Source organism: Clarias gariepinus, chromosome 17, assembly GCF_024256425.1.
Source record: "Clarias gariepinus isolate MV-2021 ecotype Netherlands chromosome 17, CGAR_prim_01v2, whole genome shotgun sequence".
Taxonomy (NCBI): domain Eukaryota; kingdom Metazoa; phylum Chordata; class Actinopteri; order Siluriformes; family Clariidae; genus Clarias; species Clarias gariepinus.
The window spans coordinates 20,969,855-20,991,873 of NC_071116.1; the positions used below are offsets into that span (position 1 = coordinate 20,969,855).

The window sequence follows — 22,019 nt, forward strand, 5'->3', positions numbered from 1 at the left end:
CCAGAAGGCAACTAAGCTAACCACTAATCCAATGTGCCTCTCTTTCTCTTTACAATCCTTTCACTAGATTTAATGAATGTGACATCTTTAAGTTTGTTAAATTAAAAGATCAATAAGAACACTCGCATTCATAGACAAAGAACCTATACAAAGAACCACAGCTGCCAGGGAATCTTCTGAGAGCTGAAAGAGTCGACTCCGGTGAGTGAGCTGAGTCAGATGATTCGACTCATTACTGTACAGAACCGATTCAAAAGCTCGCGCCGGTGATGGTTGATATTAACCACGAGCGCCCCCTAAAGGCAGGACCACATGGCTAACACGTGTACGTGCGCGGCCGCGCGGCGCGCGTGTCTATCGAGTGCTCGTGAGCGGTTGTTCTGGCCTGACGGTTGGTGTTTCTGCTGCTCCCAGGAGTTTGGAGTGAAGCGAAGAGTCGGGAGGAGCGCGCGCTCTCTCTCTCTCTCTCTCTCTCTCTCTCTCACACACACACACACACACATTCAGAGGCGTCTCAGGATATCCTCAGCACAAGGACATCGATAAACAGCGAGTGGGGTTTTATTTTAAAGTACTCGTTTAATCCCCTGGAAATAAACTCGGCGTCCTGTGTGTGTGTGTGTGTATGTGTGTGTGTCAATGAGACGTTGTTGTTCCAGGAGCGTTGTGGTTTCAAATTCATAACTTTTCCCCCGGATGTTATGGTGAGCTGAAATTCCCAGGTGAGATTTATATTGTTGGAAACCTAACTTATTTTAAAAAGTGCTATTATTGTTTTATTTTTATCTGTAAAGTGTCTCATGTTTAGCTGTGAACTAGGGACAATGTATGTTTGTTTTGTTTGTTGGTCACCTGGGCAGTTTTGTTAGCATTGCTAGCTTTAGTTAAGTTTTAAAGGATTAGTTATTATTTTTCTTTGCTTTATTTATTTCTTTGGACTCTGATTTAATACCCATGAAACTTAGCCATTGTTTTTATTTATTATTATTATCAATATATATTGGGCTCAGGATTGTGCAATATAAAGTGACATACCTTTTTCCCCCCAGCACAACCCAAACAATATAATGACATTTATTTTATTTTAACGACTATAGAAAACCTGAGTGAGCAATTAAATTAAACAAATGTCACATAGGAAAAGAAATAGCACAGTTACACATGATCACATGTTTTTATAGTTGTTGACCCAAAAATAAATAAACAAAGATAATCATTTTAGAATATTTAACATACAGTGGTACCCAGAGATACTAATCTAATCCGTTGTGAAATTTTGTATTGCGAAATGCATTTTCTTATAGGAAATAATGTAAATGCAGTTAATCCATTCCAGCCACCCAAAATATTACCAATATAACCAATTTCCAACACTATGATCATATTTTTGCCTTTAAACACAATCTCAACATTTGGAAAAGACATGTAAATGAACTAAAATATTAAATAAATAGACATTAAACCTCACGTAACCTTAATTTATGAGTTCTCTTTACACCGGCTGCTTTAAAAATGAAACTGAAAGTGGCCCAGTTTAATTCTTGCTGCCCTCCTTAATAACATTCTTGCGACCCATGGTGTTATGTCTTTACTAAGTCTTGCACAAAATGCAAAAAAAAAAAAACCCTGCGCTTGGCATTTCAAACGGATGGCTCGATCGCTCGTATGCCGAAAATGCTTCGTAATACGATCATTTCTTGGAAAGGTTTTAGTACTAAAGGTAAAAATTCGCAACATGGGGCATTCATAAGCCGAGGTACCACTGTGTTTGTAACGTCAATCACATATTCTGGTACTGGTAAAATTGACATGGTTTTATAGTAATGATGATAACTTTTATTCTACCTGACATGTCTGAAAGCCAAAATGGACAGTTTAGTATCTGAATACTCCCCGTTAAAACACACTGGCAAGCCTTACAGGGATAAAGACATGTATACTTTTTAAATCATCATAGAGCTATGCTGTGTTGCCAGCACAGATTTGTGCCACTTGGGTTTTAAGCTTTTTCAGAATGGTTAGTTTAATAAAAAAACTGCTGCTTTATTGACTAGAGCTTGAGTTAAAATGTCTGAAAGCGTCTCCTTATTGTCTCCTAAACTGTCCTACTTATAATTACCTTCATCACCTTTCCTGTCTCCTGTCTCAACTCCTGTCAGCTGACAAAAAATACGCCAAAAAACATCTCCATACTTTTACAGGATAAAACCAGCAGCTCTGAGTTATTTTCCTTCATTTCCATTCATTTTCCTTACTGACTGCACCATAATAAAATGCTAATAACCCAGTAGTAAAATAGTACAAAATGCAAGCTCCTTTAAATTGTGTCGTCATTTATAAAATACATTTCAATATTTGTTTAAAATGGCCGCCAGTGATTATAAAGAGGAAACAGTTTTTAATCTGGAACTTTACAGTCTATAAATAAATTAGTTTCCGAGACAGAGACTAAACTGTGCTTTTCCAGGAACAGGTACTCCGGTCGTTGTCTTGAGGCTGTCGGTAAAAGAAACAGGAGGATCTCTAAAGCGCACATATTCTGCTCTGTCAAAATTTTACATTTGCATCATTTGCACTGAAATTATGGGTACAGAAATGTAATTTGTACCGTCCTACATTTCTTGATGGTGGTACACAGAGTTTTGAATCTTGAATCTTTTACCAACATACCAGCTTTTATCCAGTTATTGTTACGTCTTGAATCTTCAGCATCTCCAAAATAGACTGTACTGAAGGGAAAAGACGAACAATATTACCTTGTTGTCGTCTGTGAGTTCATTTCTCCTGAAAGAAGCTAACATACACACTATGAGCCTGTTGATTTACTACGGTATGCGTAATGTTAGTGTTCGAAGTGTGTGCGCACCGCCTCGCTGTAGACAGTGTTCATATTGTTCACGCAGATTCTCAACCTGGATTCCCGTAACGAAGGTCGCTGCAGACTTCTGTAAAAAGAGGCGATTTGCTCGTGTGGTGCAGGCACAATTTTTGGCGGATCTTCCTTTACTCTCCTTTAACACTCCTCACAAGTAGGCATCAGGTGGTCTGAGATCGCGGGGAATGGGACGGGTATAGAAAGGAACATTTCTGCCACCTTTTTTAAATTTGGTCCCTCAGTCAACTATGTAGACTTTTTCCTCCATCTAGAGACCAATTTCCAACAACAACGGAACAACACAATTTCTTTTACATTATCAGGAACACATGTATCTGGTGCTTTGCCCTGTCGACAAACGCATATGCGCCTCTGAGATGCACGAGTTTCAGTACTGTATTTTTGTGCATACCGTACTTTCAGTGCAGCACGTTCCAGTTATCACTTAAATGTGATATATTCTCTCTTTCGTGCTTCTCTTTTTTTTTTCTTCGTAGCTCATAAGACAAACTGCACTTTCTGTGCACATCTGCCCGTCTAATATTTTAAACATTTACATTTAGGCATTTGGCAGACGCTCTTATCCAGAGCGACATACATTTTTATCTTATACATCTGATCAGTTGAGGGTTAAGGGCCTTGCTCAAGGGCCCAACAGTGGCAACTGTCATGAACGGGGTGTTGTGGCAGGTGTTGAACGCTGTAGGCGGAAGGAGCAGGCATAGAGGCAGAGGGGTGGTGTAACCCAAAAGAGTCTTTTTAATAATAGTTAAACACAAAGTATAAATAAAGACACAAACAAAGGAACAAACAAACTCAAACAATACTTAACTTTGTGCTAACAGGGGCTCTCTGGCAAGACACAGACTGGGGAACAGACACACGCCCTGTGGCGAGACACAGGCAGGGGGAGACACGTAACACGCCCTGTGGCGAGACACAGGCAGGGGGAGACGCATAACACGCCCTGTGACGAGACACAGGCAAAGGGAGACACGTAACACGCCCTGTGACGAGACACAGGCAGAGGGAGACGCGTAACACGCCCTGTGACGAGACACAGGCAGAGGGAGACGCGTAACACGCCCTGTGACGAGACACAGGCAGAGGGAGACGCGTAACACGCCCTGTGACGAGACACAGGCAGAGGGAGACACGTAACACGCCCTGTGGCGAGCCACAGGCAGAGGGAGACACGTAACACGTCCTGTGGCGAGACACAGGCAGGGGGACAAACACATAAAAGGACACAAACTATGCGTGGAGCTGAAACTGGACACACTAGAGAGGAGGGAGACACTAGAGAGGAGGGAGACACTAGAGAGGGACGGGACGAGGGCTAAAGACATGGCAATCAGCTAGGCATGGCTTTTAGCTAAACATGGTTAAGCAGTGCTTAACCATGGCTGTTAGCTACACATACACCTAGCTAAGCATGTCTTTAGCCCCAACATGCACTAAGCTACACTTACCTAATAGCTTAACACACACTAGGGGATGGGGGCACAGAAACATAGACAAAGGATACCCAGTGGCTAGGCGAGGCGGCACTCACAAGCTAGTCGTTACTCCAAAGCCAGGAGGGACAGCACTCTAAAGCTAGGCACACTGGGACACTAGGGGGAGAGGAAACACAGGACAGCTAGAGACACAAAGGGGCTATGGCTAGAAGCATGCTAGTTACTGTACTGTAACTCCACATAGATCTTAGCTAAACACGCTCCTAGCCAAACACACACCTACCTACTTACATGCTCTAGCTAAACACAAGAACACAGGAGGACAGGACTGAATCAGCTCCACTAACACAGACACACAAGATACACAGAAACATTGCCAATAAGAGAGCCCAAGTCAACACAACTAAACTCAAAGTACAAACTAAACAAATAACAAAACAGAACAAAATGCCCACACAAATGACAGTGGTATTACCAAAAATGCTCGACCCAGTTTCCCAGTCTAAACAGCTATTTATAGATTGATTGATGGCTACCTCGGTTCAGGTGTGCACTGCCTCACCTGACCGAGGTGCCTGCTGGGAAACTGAGTCGGCCAACAAAAACTACAAAATAAAAACCGTGACCTCTAGTGGAGGACCCTTACAGCAACTTGGTGGTTGTGGGATTCGAACCTGGGATCTTCCGAACCATAGTCCAATACCTTAACCACTGTGCTACCCCTAAACCCAACAATAAATACTTAACACATTGATCCTTGTCTCCTATATAATACTTTTGACTACACACAGTACTAATCTGGTAGCTGTTAGCCTTTCTAATATGTTTGCTACAGATATCTTATATCTCTGGTGCACAAATAAATTTATAGACACATTTCACATCTTTCGCACTATTGTCACACATGATAGGGCTGCACGATTTGATGATTACAAAAAAAACACATTACAACAAAAACACATTTTATATATATATATATATATATATATATATATATATATATATATATATAAACGAGCGAGTCTTGATTTACGAGTACCAAGTATCATCAAATATCACAACTGAGTCAGTGGGTTTCCTCTTTCTTGTGCCACGGAATTGTGGGTAATCGTTCCCCGTGCTTGGCCTTAGTGCGCGTGCGTCAGTCGTACAGTATATTCAACATCCGTGCACAAAATTCTTTTCAAAGGTAAAGTGCAGGTTAATTGGTTTTATTTTTACTTTATATTTTTATTAACTATTTTTATATAAATATTTTTGGGTTGTGGAACGAATAATCGTTATAAAATAGTTTTCATTATTTCTTTTGGGGGAAATTCGCTTTGATATACGAGTGTTTTGATACACAAGCATGCTTTCGGAACAAATTATGCTCACAATCTACAGTTTAACTGTATGTGTGTGTGCGCGTATGTGTGTGTGTATGTATGTGTGTGTGTGTATATATATATATATATATATATATATATATATATATATATATATATATAAAAATTTAAAGCTTACTGTAGCTGATTAGTTTTATGTATTTATATATCTGTTTTATATATTATATAATGACAATATTATTTTTAATGGTATTCTTATTTTCTTGAAGTGTGTATACTTCTTTGGCTGACTTTCTTTATACTCATTATAGATGTTTAATGTTTTTTTAATAAATAAATAATAATTATAATGTATTAGCTTTCGTAATGTGGCAGCTGTTGTAATGTTAAAAAGAAAATAATAACCAGCGTCCATTGCAGTACGTGTTTGTAACCCAGATAGTATTTTGTATCTGGACATTATTACATAATTAATTTGAGATTTGAGATGTTGTAAATAATGTAGTAAATAAATATTAAAAATAACCTTTAAAATAATATTTTTAATTCACTCAATCAATTTGCCCCGAAGTACAAAACATCTGTATTTTTGTAACCTCAACATGCTTATAAAGGCAGCAGCGTTGGAAAAGGTCGCACCCGTCATGTTTCACGCCTGTCTAATCGCAGAGCTTTCATGGCCCACGGCTGCTTGCTTACGTTTCGTAGATGCCTGGCTGCCAGCGCACGCAGCTGTTACCATAGTTTCCTCTTCCTGTGTGTGTGTGATGATGATGATGGTCATGATGATGATGTCAGCGTGTATGTTGAGCCGTCCCCTTCTCTCTCCATCTCTCTCTCTCTCTCTCTCTCTCCCTCCCCTCTCTCTCTCTGTTTCTCATCTCTCTCCATCTCGCTCACCCTTCTGACTCAGTGGCAGCAGAGAAGCAGCTGTCCTCTCGTCTCTCCCTGGATCTTGTTCTGCTCTACGTTACGAGCAGGTAAGGAGCCTGACAAGGGACTCGATGCTTTCCATCGGGGGTGTTGGAATGCCTAGGACTCACCTCTATTTGGTTTTCCGCTGCGTGATCCTGAGTGTATGGGTTCGCTTTATAATATGATGTGTTTTTAAAAATTAATAAAAAAATTTGTATACAATGCCGAAGCTGTGTGAAAGGTTGGCGAAGACGAGAGTAGCTCCTAATTTAGTGTTTAGAATGTCTTTGGGGAAACTTAGCTTTTTTTTATGGTCTCAGAGCTGGGAGAGCGAACGAGAGAGATGTGGGGATCAGTAGAATTGGCTTGTTTTTTTTGTGTATAAATTGTTCTCATGTGAATTTTTTTACCCCATTTGCCAAATAGATTGCACACCTTTGTCGTTGTACAGTATGTGCAGTTGTTAAAATTGGTCTTTTTTTTTTTTTTTTGCCCATCAGAAATTAAAATGCTACATGGGAACAGTTACAACATGATCCCGAACTCTTTAATTAGTAAAATGATGTGTGTTATTTTTAAGACAGATTTTATTCTCTACGCTAAAGTTCTGTTTGATTTTTACCTTCAAGTCAAAACGATGACTTCAGTGTGTGTTAAGGTTCCTCCACAATGTTTTTGTACACAAAAAAAGAGAATTGTATTTATTTTTCTTATGCCTTAGTTAATTAAGCGTGCTTCTTCTTTCTCAGTTAAGCTGATGCGTCTTGGGTAGTTACAAGGATGTAGTCTCTGCTTTGCGCTCATAATCACACATCTGCTTTAGGAAAATGTAATATAAATGTAAATGAATTACTGAATGTATACCTTTTCTCCCTTACAGTGTTACATTCTGTCTGTTATTGATCTTAAGAGATAGATAATCAAGTTGTTCCTGTTTTTGAATGTAATCTTTAGAGACCATCTGTTAGCGTCTGTTTCTTCAACAAAAAACAAAAAAGGGGGGGGGGGGGACTGTGAAACAGTGATGAGGTGGCCAAACAGAGACATGTCTACCAGTCCTTAGAAATGGGAGGTTGGGAGGGGGTGTCAGTTTGTTAAATGATTTATTTGGTAAATAAAAGTGCACCTCACTTCCGATATATATATTACGGTACAGTTTTATTAAGAGAGTTAGGTGTATTGTTTTATTCCGTTACAAGTTATTTTTCCCCCCTAGTTGAAGGATATTTCACGTTTTTATCCCACCCGAGCTCTGTTTTTTTTTTCCTCTTGTTTACTAGTTAAACAGTGTCCTGATACTAATGGTGTAGGCTCATGTTATCTCATAAAATACACAATGTTTTTCTTTTCCATTGGCTCTAAGCTTCCTGCTTGTGTCACAATGAGGCTGGCGTCATGTTGGCATATGGACAGTTCCTGCTGTTGGAGTGGCATCTCCGCCCCCAGAGCTGCTCCGCAAACACACAGGCTCCTCATCTCTTTCACGTTTCTTTTCTCTCTCTCTCTCTCTCTCTCTCTCTCTCTCTGTCTCCTCTCCCTTGCTTGCCTTCTCCCTGCCCAGCTTTTGGCGCATGACTTGTCTTCGCCTTCATGCTCTATGCGTTTCATCCTCTTGGCTCAGCGGAGCTGCATTGGTGCAGTGGGACAGAATGATTTCCAGAACTCATTAATTTTAACGATCCAATGTGGCGGACAAGAGTGTGGAGAAATTCCAAACATTCCACAACGAATTCCACAAATTAAAACCGAAACACATGTTCCTGTAAAGCTGTAACAGATGAACGGGAATGCACTTTAACATACAGCTGGGCTCTTAATTCTCAGAGATTAGTTGGGAGACAATACAGTAATTGTTCGACATGTAAAAACACCTGTCTTCCAGTGCCAGTGTGAATGAGCAGAGGGACCAGGGTGGGCTGTTGTGCTGCTATGCGATGAATGGATGTTGTAGGGGAAAAGGCCTTATTTACAAAGCCGAGGCCAGGAGGGCCGGCATGCTGTCAGTCTGGTGAAGCGGCAGGGATGCATGGGAAAAAAAAAAAAGCCGGCGAATGATCTCAGACGAAACAACGTCTGTGCCTGCAGCACTCATTCAAGCATTAAATACAGAAAGTGTTGACAGCTGAGTGACTTATAAAGCTGTGACATTGTGAGATAAATGCATGAAGTTGTACAAGCGCATGCTTATCTATTCAAAGTGCCGATGAGCTTAAATTATTGTGTTATTCGTATAGAGTAATTATGCAATTGCATATGTATTAATTAAGTGAAATTATATGCTCAGATTGATTGCTTTGTATCATATTTAGTAAAAAAGAGAAAGCTGAAGCCAATGCTTCACATTGTTAAACTGGTGGAAACTGACACCAGTGAAATAAACAGGCCTTCAATGCCAGCAAGTCCACTTCTTGGAACCTAATATTCCACTAATAATGAAGGGGAAGAAAAAAAATAGCATAATTGGAAAAAAAAGCATCAAACGCACATCTCAATCTTAACAGTCTGACCCCATCGAATGGGGGTATAAATCTTTGATAATCTGTTCATTGGGTAAATATAAGTCATGTCAGCAGTCGATTTGATTGTTTTTCCTCTTTGTTGGAATAAATATATTCTTCGTGTGCATGTTTGTCCCATGTGGAGGTAGCCTTAGGTGACTCAAGTTTCCAAGAGGGAAAATCTGCATCCGTTTCCAATCTTTAAACTCCCCGAGAGCATCTTTCTCTCTCTCTCTCTCTCTCTCTCTCTCTCTCTGTCTCTCTCTTTCTCTCTACTGCATGTGTTTACTTTTATCAACAGAGTCTCTAGCTGAGGAAAAGGCACTGATTGACTTGCCATTTCATATGTCATAAAGCACCAATGTCTGACCCATCATGGATGTAGGCTGAATTTTTATAACCAATCACAACACAGAAGGCAGAATTTATGAGAAAAGGTATAGAATAGAAGCCTAAAATAATCCTAAAGCTAGAGGGGGAAAAAAACCTTATTTTTTTTGTTATATTTATGGCAGATTAAACGCCTCCCAGCAGGCAGAACCACTTTTCGCTTGTCAAAGAATAATTATATTTTGATTAAATGCTTTGAGCATGCAAACACATCTTTCCTGATAAGCGTCCATGTAAACAGTTAAGTTGGACTCTTTAGTTGGAAAAATTTTATTCGGAATGAAGAAGTATCGTCTGCTTGAAGAGAAATAGTACTATATTCGAACGATACGATAACATTGTAAAGGGAGTGCATGAATGTAAACCTATTGTACATTACAACTTGAGACAATGTTTGTGCCCCCGATCAGTCAGATTTGAATATTTAACACCACACTGTGGTCGAAATCCATATTCCATATAAAGCTTATACAGTTTCAATTACTCGTACGTGAAATATCACATGAGCAAAGAGATCAGACGGATAATCGGACATCCAGATAACACAATGACTTCACCATCAAGTGGTTTAGACATAAAAATTAAACAACTGCAAATTATTTTGTTCAGAACAAATCAGCACAATAGCATTCATTCATTCTTTCATTCTTCTATACTGCTCATTCTGTACAGGGTCGCAGGAAGCCTGGAACCTATCGCATGAAACTTTGGGCACATGGTGGGGTACTGGACAGGGTGCCAATCCACTGTTTAATTCACTGTAATGTCACTCTTAGCTATGTGGACTTGTGGATAGGTTGTAATGATTAGATGACTTGGATCAATACATTAATTTCCATTAATAATAAAACCAAACTTTTTTCCCTCATTGTCCTTCACAAATTATCAGTAGTCCAGTTTTTCTGAGACCCTCACATTTCCATTCTCAGATTTTTTTGTTAATTTTTTTTTTCCTATTATAAAATTTTACGCTCAGCGTAATAAAACTTTTCACAAACACATTGACAACAGGCTTGTGTGAAAAGGTTGCTGTTAAATTTAAGTAAAAACTTGTGCATGAATTACTATTAAAACTTATTGCAAGCAAATTTGTCTTATCACACAAGCATTAAAACGTGCATCAGTCTAAAAAAACTGTGAGTGGATTAGCCTTAGAAGACACTTATGTTAGGGTCAAACTGCAAGCACAAATTAGTCTCAAAACCTGTGTGCATTAACCATCCTCCAACCACTCTCAGTCAGTTACCGCCACACACACAATCGATTTCTGTGGGAAATACTGAGTCGGCTTATCTCTGAATCTGAACAAAGTTGGTCACATATCGATTGGTGGCTTTTATAATAAGATAGGACGCTCAGTGATATCACCAGATATTATCACCATTAAGAACAAAAATTCTGTGGAAGTCTGAGGTTTACAGCATTATTGTTGTTTCTGGTGAAGTTCAGAATTTTTTTGGACTGAATTAAAGTTTGGGGTTAGGAGTGTACTTGCAAAAGGAAAGACGTGATTACGTTTCCATCTTGCCGCGCGTCAGTCCTTGACAGTCAAACGGCATATGAGAGATAGGAGTATAACAGAGGGGGGTGGGGTATCAGGCGCGGGGCTTGTAGGATGACTTTTACACACACACACAGCGAATGATTGATGTCTGGCTCACGGTTTACATAAATTGTCTAAATAACAGATTACATTTTTGAATAAATAACTAAATAACTGAGTACTTAAATGGCGGACCTAATGCTTTAGATTACTCGTTACATCAAAAAAGTAATCCAAGTACTCTGACGCTACTTTGTAACACGTTACACCCAACACTGCCCATAAAGGTGTAAAGTAGTAGGTCAGGTTAATTTTCCCTAAGGCTTTTTTGGTGCCAAGTTTAAGCAGTCTGAGAAGGGAAGGCGCGTCCATGTTTACTTTAACTTTTATATTCATCGTCCATTTTTTTATTTAGTTTTTTTTAATTAGGAACAGTTGCCTGCACATTTATGAAGTTATGTAATCACTTATATGGCAGGAACGTGATGCAGAACTAAGCAATTACAGGAACTGCTCATCTCCTCTTGTGTGTGTGTGTGTGTGCATGTATATGTATGTACAAAATTTTACATTTTTGATAAACAGACCACCAATACATCTACATGCACAAATTTTGGCTATAGTTCCAGTAGGAAAAATAATACAGTGCAGCAAAGGACATATTTTAATAAACAGAATGAGTACATCTTCCAGTCATGAGTCGTTCATTATTTTGAATCTATTGAACTGAATAGCGTCTATGGGAGTCACGTGACAAAAGAACGAATATTCTGACCAAAAGACTCTATGGTAACTACTCATTTCTGTTTTCTGTACATGACCTACAGAGGTATTGCAATGCTTTGCCCATGCGTGCCCAGTAGAAAATCTGCTTTAAGACAATGACCATTGTTAAAAACGCTTTATAAATAAAATTTAATAGAAAATAAATTAATTACTCTCTGAGATTAATCGTTCTTCTGAGTCACATTTAAGACTCGTTCAAAAAGAGTGAATCATTTATGAACGACCCATCACTAATGCACAACGTATCAAACTTTAAGATCACATCAGGTTGCCCTCCTGTTAGCCAAGAACACGTATCTGAGGCTACCATCTGAACAGACATACAGTTTATGTACAGTGGTGTGAAAAACTATTTGCCCCTTCCTGATTTCTTATTCTTTTGCATGTTTGTCACACAAAATGTTTCTGATCATCAAACACATTTAACTATTAGTCAAAGATAACACAAGTAAACATTATTTAGGGAGAAAAAAAATCCAAACCTACATGGCCCTTGTGTGAAAAAGTAATTGCCCCCTAAACCTAATAACTGGTTGGGCCACCCTTAGCAGCAATAACTGCAATCAAGCGTTTGCGATAACTTGCAACGAGTCTTTTACAGCGCTCTGGAGGAACTTTGGCCCACACTTCTTTGCAGAATTGTTGTAATTCAGCTTTATTTGAGGGTTTTCTAGCATGAACCGCCTTTTTAAGGTCATGCCACAACATCTCAATAGGATTCAGGTCAGGACTTTGACTAGGCCACTCCAAAGTCTTTATTTTGTTTTTCTTCAGTCATTCAGAGGTGGATTTGCTGGTGTGTTTTGGGTCATTGTCCTGCTGCAGCACCCAAGATCGCTTCAGCTTGAGTTGACGAACAGATGGCCGGACATTCTCCTTCAGGATTTTTTGGTAGACAGTAGAATTCATGGTTCCATCTATCACAGCAAGACTTCCAGGTCCTGAAGCAGCAAAACAACCCCAGACCATCACACTACCACCACCATATTTTACTGTTGGTATGATGTTCTTTTTCTGAAATGCTGTGTTACTTTTACGCCAGATGTAACGGGACACGCATCTTCCAAAAAGGTCAAATTTTGTCTCGTCGGTCCACAAGGTATTTTCCCAAAAGTCTTGGCAATCATTGAGATGTTTTTTAGCAAAATTGAGACGAGCCTTAATGTTCTTTTTGCTTAAAAGTGGTTTGCGCCTTGGAAATCTGCCATGCAGGCCGTTTTTGCCCAGTCTCTTTCTTATGGTGAAGTCGTGAACACTGACCTTAATTGAGGCAAGTGAGGCCTGCAGTTCTTTAGATGTTGTCCTGGGGTCTTTTGTGGCCTCTCGGATGAGTTGTCTCTGCGCTCTTGGGGTAATTTTGGTCTGCCGGCCACTCCTGGGAAGGTTCACCACTGTTCCATGTTTTTGCCATTTGTGGATAATGGCTCTCACTGTGGTTCGCTGGAGTCCCAAAGCTTTTAGAAATGGCTTTATAACCTTTACCAGACTGACAGATCTCAATTACTTTTGTTCTCATTTGTTCCTGAATTTCTTTGGATCTTGGCATGATGTCTAGCTTTTGAGGTGCTTTTGGTCTACTTCTCTGTGTCAGGTAGCTCCTATTTAAGTGATTTCTTGATTGAAACAGGTGTGGCAGTAATCAGGCCTGGGGGTGACTACAGAAATTGAACTCAGGTGTGATAAACCACAGTTAAGTTATTTTTTAACAAGGGGGGCAATCACTTTTTCACACAGGGCCATGTAAGTTTGGATTTTTTTCTCCCTAAATAATAAAAAACATCGTTTAAAAACTGCATTTTGTGTTTACTTGTGTTATCTTTGACTAATAGTTAAATGTTTTTGATGAGCAGAAACATTTAAGTGTGACAAACATGCAAAAGAATAAGAAATCAGGAAGGGGGCAAATAGTTTTTCACACCACTGTACCTACAGTACCACACAAAAGTGAGTACACCCCTCACATTTCAGCAATTGTTTTCAAGGAACAATACTATAGTATTACATACAATAGTAGTAATACAATAATATAATGAAAATTGGCTTTACTTTAGCTTGTATAGCAGTACAGATTTACTGTCCTCTAACAGTAACTCTACACACAGACTTTATCATCTAAATAACAGGCAACAAAAAAGAGCGCACCCTCAGTGAACATCAACTCAAACTGTGTCCAAAGTGTCAATATTTTGTGTGAGCACCGTTTGTTATCTAGCACAGCTTTAATCATCCTGGACGTGGAATTCACCAAAGCCGCACATGTTGTTGCTGGGATCCTCTTTCACTCCTCCATAATAATATCACGGAGCTGCTGAATCTTGGACACACAGCGCTTCACCACCTTCTTCTTGAGGACCTTCTTCAGGTGCTCAATAGGGTTCAAGTCGGGAGACATACTGGGCCACTGTCAAACACATGAACATGATAAATAGGACAGGTGATTTCACATGGTTAAAGATGTACAGCTGATATTGTGCAGGGTGTACAGTACTCACTTTTGTTGCCAGCTAATTTGCTGTACAATAATGGCTGTATGTTAAGTTATTTTTATAAGACTATAAAAATAAGACTAAGTATAAACTAAAGAAGATATACTAAAATGAAATTAAAATTGAAGGGGTGTACTCATTTTTTTGAATGAGTGTACGTATTTATGTATAAACAAATCAAATTCAGCTTTTATTGGTCACATACACAATCATAACCAGTACAATATGCAGTGAAGTGCTTATGTGACCTCTCATGACCTTCAAAACAGATTATAAAAAATAAATAAATATGGAATAAAATAATAAATAAAATATAGAACAACTTTGCCTATAGAAAATATACCTATAGAAGAAAAGTATGAATATATTCAATATAAAATATAGAAAAAAATCTATAGACAGAATATATAAAGAAATTTACATCAGCCAAACAAACTGTTTTAGTGTCAACCAGTCGATCTGAAATTAACATTGTGAGTGTTAATTTGCAAACATCATTAATGTTAACCTGTTAAGTAACATGAAAGTTAAAACCCCCTTAAGTTGTTACATTATTACAAACTGTTACATCAGACAAACAAAAAGAATTAATGCATTATTTGTAGTGAGAGTTTGTAACCAGCTTATAAAGTTTCATTCTGACCATCGTTCAAAAGTCCTAGTTAAAGATTTATCCTGTTTCACTGTGTGGCTGAATTGGACAAACTATCTTGCTGAAAGATGTTATGAAACGGGTTTAAAGATAACATTTGCACCCTCAGGATGTGAAGTTAAATCACTGACAGCCAGAACCGATCCAGTCTTAAAGTGAGTTCAGCACTGAGCTGTCCCTTGTTGAGAAAGCAGTTGGATATGAAATGTCAAAAATTCTGGGCAAGAGTTTGGAACATTTCCTGCATAAATAAAAGAAATGTTCAGTGTGTTCACAATGTGTGAGGATGTGAATAATAATAAAAAAAAGACCTCTGTATTTATTCCTACAGCTGAAAATTGAGAACTTGACGTGACTGTTCTTGGCCACCCAAAGAATGGCAGAGCTGGGTGGAGCTAACCAATGAGCCAGGGAAGGGTCTATGCAAATTGTTTTTTTTTTTTCCTTTTTTTAAATCCGAACATGTCGTAGCTTCAACAAAGAACGATACTTTAATGTTTGATTATCAGCTGTGTTCTACAGTGAGTGCAAAAATACTAATGATACTTATGATTTTCATAACACAAGTGTATCGCGTATGCCGTTGGTAGTGCACCATTAAATTTCCCGTTAGACTATAATCACCATTGCAGTGATCAACAGCAGATCAGGGATTTTATAGGACTCCATTTGCTGGCAGTGATTAGATTAGTGCGCTGTGATGGAGGCTGTCTTTCGTCTTCATTCTTCTGCTCTTCATCCAGACTGCATGTATTATTATTATTATTTTTTTTTTTTATAAAGCACAAACAGCAGCTTAACACTGTGGGTTAAACGTTCTAACTTGCTTATTTGTCCTTGTGTGTGTGTGTGTGCGTGTGTGTGTGTGCGCGCGCGTGCGTGTGTGCAGGTTGTGGAAGAAGCCTGACGCTGTATCCGTGATATGCGCCGTCTAACCTGAGGACGAGTGTGAATCTGCACGTTCCCGCTCTCTCCTCCTCCTCCTTCTTCTCCTCCTCCTCCTCTCCCTCTCTCTCTCTCTCTTTCTCGTTTTTCCTCATTGTTGTGGCAGAGTACCCAATGTGACTTTAGAGTAAACAGAGCTTCCAGACACGGCACTTTTTTTTTTGGGAGCTGATTGAGTGAGAGGAGGAGGAAGAGGAGGAGGGAAGAAAGCGAACCTGAGGGCAGTCCCACCTTTGCTTACCTTCGAGCTGTAATAACAAGAGGAGAGGAGAGAAGAGAAGCAGAAAGAGCCGGGAGCCTTGTAGGATCTAATGCTCTGTGTGTAGCCAGAGCAGGTTTGATGCTGTGAGATAAGCAAAAGATCAGCTAAACATACGTTCCCTTCGCTGTAACAATTCCGAAAGAGCAAGAAAGCGAGAGAGAGGAGTGAATATGGGAGTCCTGCTGGGTGCCGTGCTTGTGCTGGCTCTGATCTGTCAAAATCATAGCTACAGCGTCAGAAGCCCTCTGGACAGATACAAACGGTAAGAGATTTATTCTGTCAATTAATAAAAAGTCACCTTTTTTTGCCTATTTTTTTTTAAGGTGCTACTAACTATTGTTTGCTGTTTCTAAATATAACTCAGCAGGCTCACGTTGCACCACGGTGCAGTATAAAAACAGCGAATAAGTCACTTTGAATGCAGTGTAAACGTGCGTAAATATATCCGCAACTTTCCTATGATAACGTAATAACCATACTAAACTGAATTCTGCCACTTTTTTGAGAAACCCTGATTTAAAGCAGGTTAATAATGTTAATATTTTGTGCTGTTTTCCACCTTACATAATTATATAATGCTTGAATCTTATTGGTCTGTAGGGGTGCATTATTTTCATTATAACATCACACTTAGTTCCTGCTGAAACATGAAGGATAGTTTAATAATTCTGTGCCGTTTCTATAGAAACACGGGCTCATTTGGCAGACTCTCCACATAACATAAGATTAATAAAAAAACAGATTTAAAGACATGTTGTTTAACAAAGCAGCTCTTTACAACCTGGTGATGTTGTGGAAATTTTTCCTAGGAGAAATGAATTTTTTAACGTTTTTAAAGGAAGGAGTCTTAGTTGTAAGCACTCTTATTAACAGTTTTCTCAGTAAAATTACAGGCTGTGTAAGAGAGTAAGAGTGAGGATGGAAATGAATGTTTTCAGCAACTCTCGTGTAAGTGAACACTGGAAAAACACGGATCTCGGATGCGATTAACTCGAAACCATTAAAATGTATTGTATCGTAATTGTTGGCAAATCTTAGTGATGTAAGCAGAATATTTTAAGCATAGTCTAAACTTATTCCTTACTTAATGTTCACTCGACACAATTGAAATATATTTTGTTTATTCCAGAAGTTTTCTGAAGCACTTTTTTCCCCATATTGCACTACTGTACACTGTAATCTGAAAGTTTGATCAAACTAGATTTTTTTGGGGTATCTTAGTGTTAAACTGTAATTTCTGACGCCCTGTGTTTGAGATGACCTCGATGTCTTTCATGCTTTTCAGATTTGAAAAGACAGGATGGTCCGACCCGAACGACTGCTCTCAGGCCAGGCAGTCTTTTATCCAGTCCAACCCTTACAACTTCTCCTTGGACATCCGGATGCCAGGGGTCACCCCAACAGTGGTAAGGAAGCTCAAAATGCCTATTGTTCGATTTATTCAAGAAGATGGTTGATATCTATTAATACAATATATAATGCGTAGTAATGATATAAGTGTCAGACCTCTTGTTTTTTTTTATAAGTTGTATAGAGGACAGAATGAACAAATGTGATATTCTGGTATATTTCTGTGTAGTAAAGCGATGGAGCTGAATTGCACTGTTTTAACAGGGGGTGGAACTTTATTTCTGGGCGATAACATGCAAACCGGCCGGCTCCATTGCCTACCAAGGCTATGAATCAAATAACATACGTTATTTGATTTGCACGGGTAACATAAACAAGCATTTCAGTAATTCCTATTTGATCTTTAATGCAATTTCAAAGCACTATTATAGCATAGTATTGCATACACAGACCCAATTATATGAGGGTGTAGTTTAAAAAAAAAATCCTTTTTCATCCCATGTAGTCGTACCAGTTCTCACCCATTGCTAATCCTAACTTATTATGTTAACCAGGAAGTGCAACGACTCACATGATTCCTTCAAACACAAAAAACAAGTCCAAATGGTGATAAATGGGGAAAAGAGTCGCTTCATCTTGACAGAGAAATGGCCATGTATGGCATTGCTGGGAATTTGTTGTTTGCATAACCATTTAAGACCCTTTTTTTCTCACTTTTCTACTTCTGTTCCAAAAATCCAGTAAAAGCATTTTATCTTTGCCCTGCCTCGGCATGCGGCGGACTGGTCCCGTGGCTGCCTCCACTCAGGAAGGCGTGCACCGTGGCCTGGCCTGGATCTCCTGCGGTGTTTGCGTCCTCCGTATCGATTTGGCACTAATGTAGTCATTAAAGCCAGACTTACTGCTGCAGGCCAAAGCTAATTGGCCCTTGCAGCTGCCTTGGACGCTGCAGCACTTCGCTCCGTAGAGCATGGGAAACCTTACCGTGAAGTAGAGGGAGGATTTTCTCTACTGTAGCAAAGTCAAGGCACATTTTGAGAGCTTCTACAGATTGTGAAAGTCTCAGGAACTGGGGAGGGGCTGATGGGCTGCTGCTGCTATTATTATTCTCCTTACAGCTCTATGACTCATCGGCAAGTGATTCATCGCAGGCTCTCGTTGATAACTTGGGCGGGGGGATGGGGGTGCGAACGTAATATCACCGAGGAAACAAGAGTCGAGCCGGAGCGCTTTCGGCTTTATCCATATCGAGCTATTGATCAGCCGCGATGACCTTTGCCCGGCTCAGGGGTTTCTCTGGTTGTTTTTGCTTGCTGTTGCTTCTCTCTCCTCTTTTGTGTGTACGTGTTTGTGTCTTAACTTCGTTAAGATTGATTTGGACAGGATCTGTATCTTGGGTCAGGCCTTAATGAACCGAATCGAATCTCTCATTTTTTGTTTATTTTGTCTTATTCTTTTAGATTTAACCTCACTCCAGATGGAAGCTAAAACAAGTAAAGCTGTGCTCCTCACAGTACTTCACTTAGCAAATTGCCCTGTATTAGTGCATTAGTTCACTATTGCCACAGCAGAATAAAAAATTGATTCAGGCTTGTTGCCCTAAAGCAGGAAGTGAGAGGGCTAAATGACAAGCCAAAGAGCTCTCGGCTGTAGCCAAGCAATTACAGCACTGCACTGAAAATGACTTGCTGTCATTTTTGTTAGTAATCCCACTGAATGGCTGTTTTTTCCTACCTCGTACCCATACACACATTCACCTTTGCACCACGTCACTTCTGGTGAACCCGATAAAAAAAAAAATATTTCGAGAGCCGTGCTGTGACTTGTCTGAGCCGATCCCTAGCGTTAAAGGGATCAGAGTGAGAGACAGCAGGAAAAAAAACAAAAAAAACAACAACGCTTCTGCTTCTGGGCAGGGTTTATCCCGTCATCTTGGTTATTGGATTAAGTGCCTCCCACTTAAATCCAGCCCGACTGTGGCATGTTGCGCAAGGTCGACGAGGAAGAGCCGGAGTAAAAGCGTATAGCAGCGCTGTCTGTATCACATCATCCTGTTTGCTTTTCGTCGGCAGGTCGCTTGAGTTTGAGACGCTTAGGACTGTTGAGACAGCAGCTGACTGAGATGTAATTATTCGTTTCCTCCACAAAGCTTAATGAACAGTGGCGGGGAGGGGTGAGCGAACCGTTCGTAACTCATCGTCACAATATTTTGACAGTAAGGAAAGATTGACTTCAGCAAACGCGCATTGTGTTGTTTTGCCTTCAAGTGATGCATCACACTGTCAATTTCACCGCAGCCCAGACACACTAGGCATGACTCAAACACAAGCTTTTATACCATACAAGTCTATTTTGGTTGTGTTTGAGATTATACGTACATGCTCAAGTTGGGCTGCACAATGAATCACAGGTTTTTGCTTCTCGGCAGTTTGGTGAGAATTGATAAAGTTGGTTATGGCGTTTGCGCTGTTTCTCACCAGTCACATTGTTTCCATTTCTTCTATTTTTTTTCTTTTCTCCTTTGTCTTTCTTTCTTTCTTTCTTTCTTTTTTCCTTTTTCATTGCCCTCTTGTCCTCTTCATTTCTTTACCTTTTCCCTATTTTTTTTTTTTTATTTACATTTAACCTTTCTCTTTGTCCTTTTGTCCTCATCTTTTCTTTTCCTTACTTCATTTTCCGTTTCTTTTTCATTTACTTTTGCTTTTATTTCAATTGACCTTTTGTCATTTTGTCATCACCATTTCTTTGAATTTTTTAAAAATATTTTTTTATTTGAACCGTTTCCTTTGTTCTCGTGTCCTCTGCATTTGATTTTGCTTCTTCCCTTTCCTTAATTTTAATTTCCCTTCGTATACTTTCTTTTCTTTTCTTTTTACTTTTTCCTTTATATCCTTTCCATTCTTTTACTTTTTCTTTTTCTTTAATTTTCCTTAATTTCCCTTGTCCTCCTGTCCTTGTTCTTTCTTTCTTTCTTTCTTCTTTTTCTTTCTTTCTTGTTTCATTATTCTTTTATTCAGTTTTACGTTTACCTTTGTCCTCTTCCTTTGCTTTCTCATTTTTTCCTTCTTTGTTTCTCATTTCACCTTCACTTATTTTCCTTTTCTTCTTTTTATTCTTTTTGTCATTTTTTTGTTTTCTTTTCTTTGTTATTCCATGTCTCATTACTTGTATGAGACAATATTCTTGTCTTTTTCATTCTTTTTCCCATTCCTAATTGTCCACATTTACTCCTAAATAGCATTCACACAGTCTTGTTTTAAGCATGTCAATGAATAAAGGCTGGTAAAGTTTGGAAACACTTTCCAATTTCATGGTCTTTAAATATTTTTTTTTCTGCATTGTTAAACAATGCTAAAGTTCAAAATATTCAATAATATCCTTTTGAACAGTTGATATTAAGATGTGTCTGCTACTTATGCTTTGTAAAGCCTTCATAATGCTGATAACTTTAAATTAACTTCCCCTCTGCAGCAGAGGTAGGTCTTAGTCTTGCTTTTCTGGGATGGTTTTCATGAGAGCCAGTTTTATCACGGTGCTTGATGAGTTTTGTAAATGCATTAGACAAAACTGTTCTTCCAAGAACTATTCCAGAACAGCTGACCTTCGCCCCAACAACTGACTCTCGTTGCTGTTGTTGTTACTTAATTCTGTAATGCACCGTGTTATTTCATAGTTTTAAAAAAAGTCCAGTATTGTTATAGAACATAGAAAAGTTAATCCTCACTTATAATCCACACTTTTGACTGGTTCTGTAGAAATGTATAAAATACAGTGTTTTTGTAATAAATTACTAAATCTACTCATAATACTGTAGCATTCTTTAACATTTTGGGCTTTATAATACTTCATATACAGAGTCAGTTGCTTGTTTGCATGTAGTGATGTAGTCTTCTTGTTGTGTTGCAGTCTGACTCCTATTACTGTATGGCTGTTCCAGTGCCAACGCCAAGGGACGTCTATATAGGTGAGTAACAGCTGAACACTAATTTGTATACATCTCATAAATCTGTTAGTGAAAAAAAAAGTGTGTATTCATTTTAGTTTTTGAAATGTAAGTGTTTACATTAATGGGATCACCTTCTTATAATTTCTAAATATATCTTAGTGAATTCATTCGTGGCATTTAACCTCGTCAAGACAGTTCAGTTTTCCCATAACACATTATTTTTATTTTTTTTACGAGATTGTGTTTGCTGTTGGTAATTCCTGTCTGCCTCAGTATATCCGCTGATATCGTCTTCATTCGACATCTTTGCACGGTCCGGCGAGGCCGAAAAGATCTCATAACAACAAGATGACCTGTAACCCTATAAGAGGCTGCAGTTTCCTTTCGCTCCGTGCAGTATGTCTCAGCTTCCAGGCTTTGTTTGTGCAGTCCCAGCAGAATGAGATTACCAGCTATTCAGCTGCATTCCTTCTGCACCATCACTAGCAGGACCATAAAGAGAGCGATTCTACCGTCCTTTTAAATCTTATTGGACAGCCTCTCGCAGAGAGGGCGAAGGGAATCACATCACGCACTTCACAGC

General features: G+C 39.1%; 1 protein-coding gene across 3 annotated transcripts in view; it reads left to right on the top strand.

Annotated features, from left to right (window-relative positions):
* Positions 1-435: 435 nt before the first annotated feature.
* The window catches only part of pam (peptidylglycine alpha-amidating monooxygenase), an 86,430-nt gene continuing 64,846 nt past the window's right edge, over positions 436-22,019 (top strand). Inside the window, exons 1-5 of one of the 3 annotated variants that reach the window (XM_053516003.1) lie at positions 436-722; positions 6,577-6,643; positions 15,823-16,402; positions 17,426-17,546; positions 21,397-21,454. In XM_053516003.1, the coding sequence (XP_053371978.1) occupies positions 16,311-16,402; positions 17,426-17,546; positions 21,397-21,454 (271 nt within the window). In that variant the 5' untranslated portion in view covers positions 436-722; positions 6,577-6,643; positions 15,823-16,310. The remainder of the gene's footprint in view (positions 723-6,576; positions 6,644-15,822; positions 16,403-17,425; positions 17,547-21,396; positions 21,455-22,019) is intronic. The other 2 variants (XM_053516005.1, XM_053516004.1) reach the window with 2 other exon arrangements.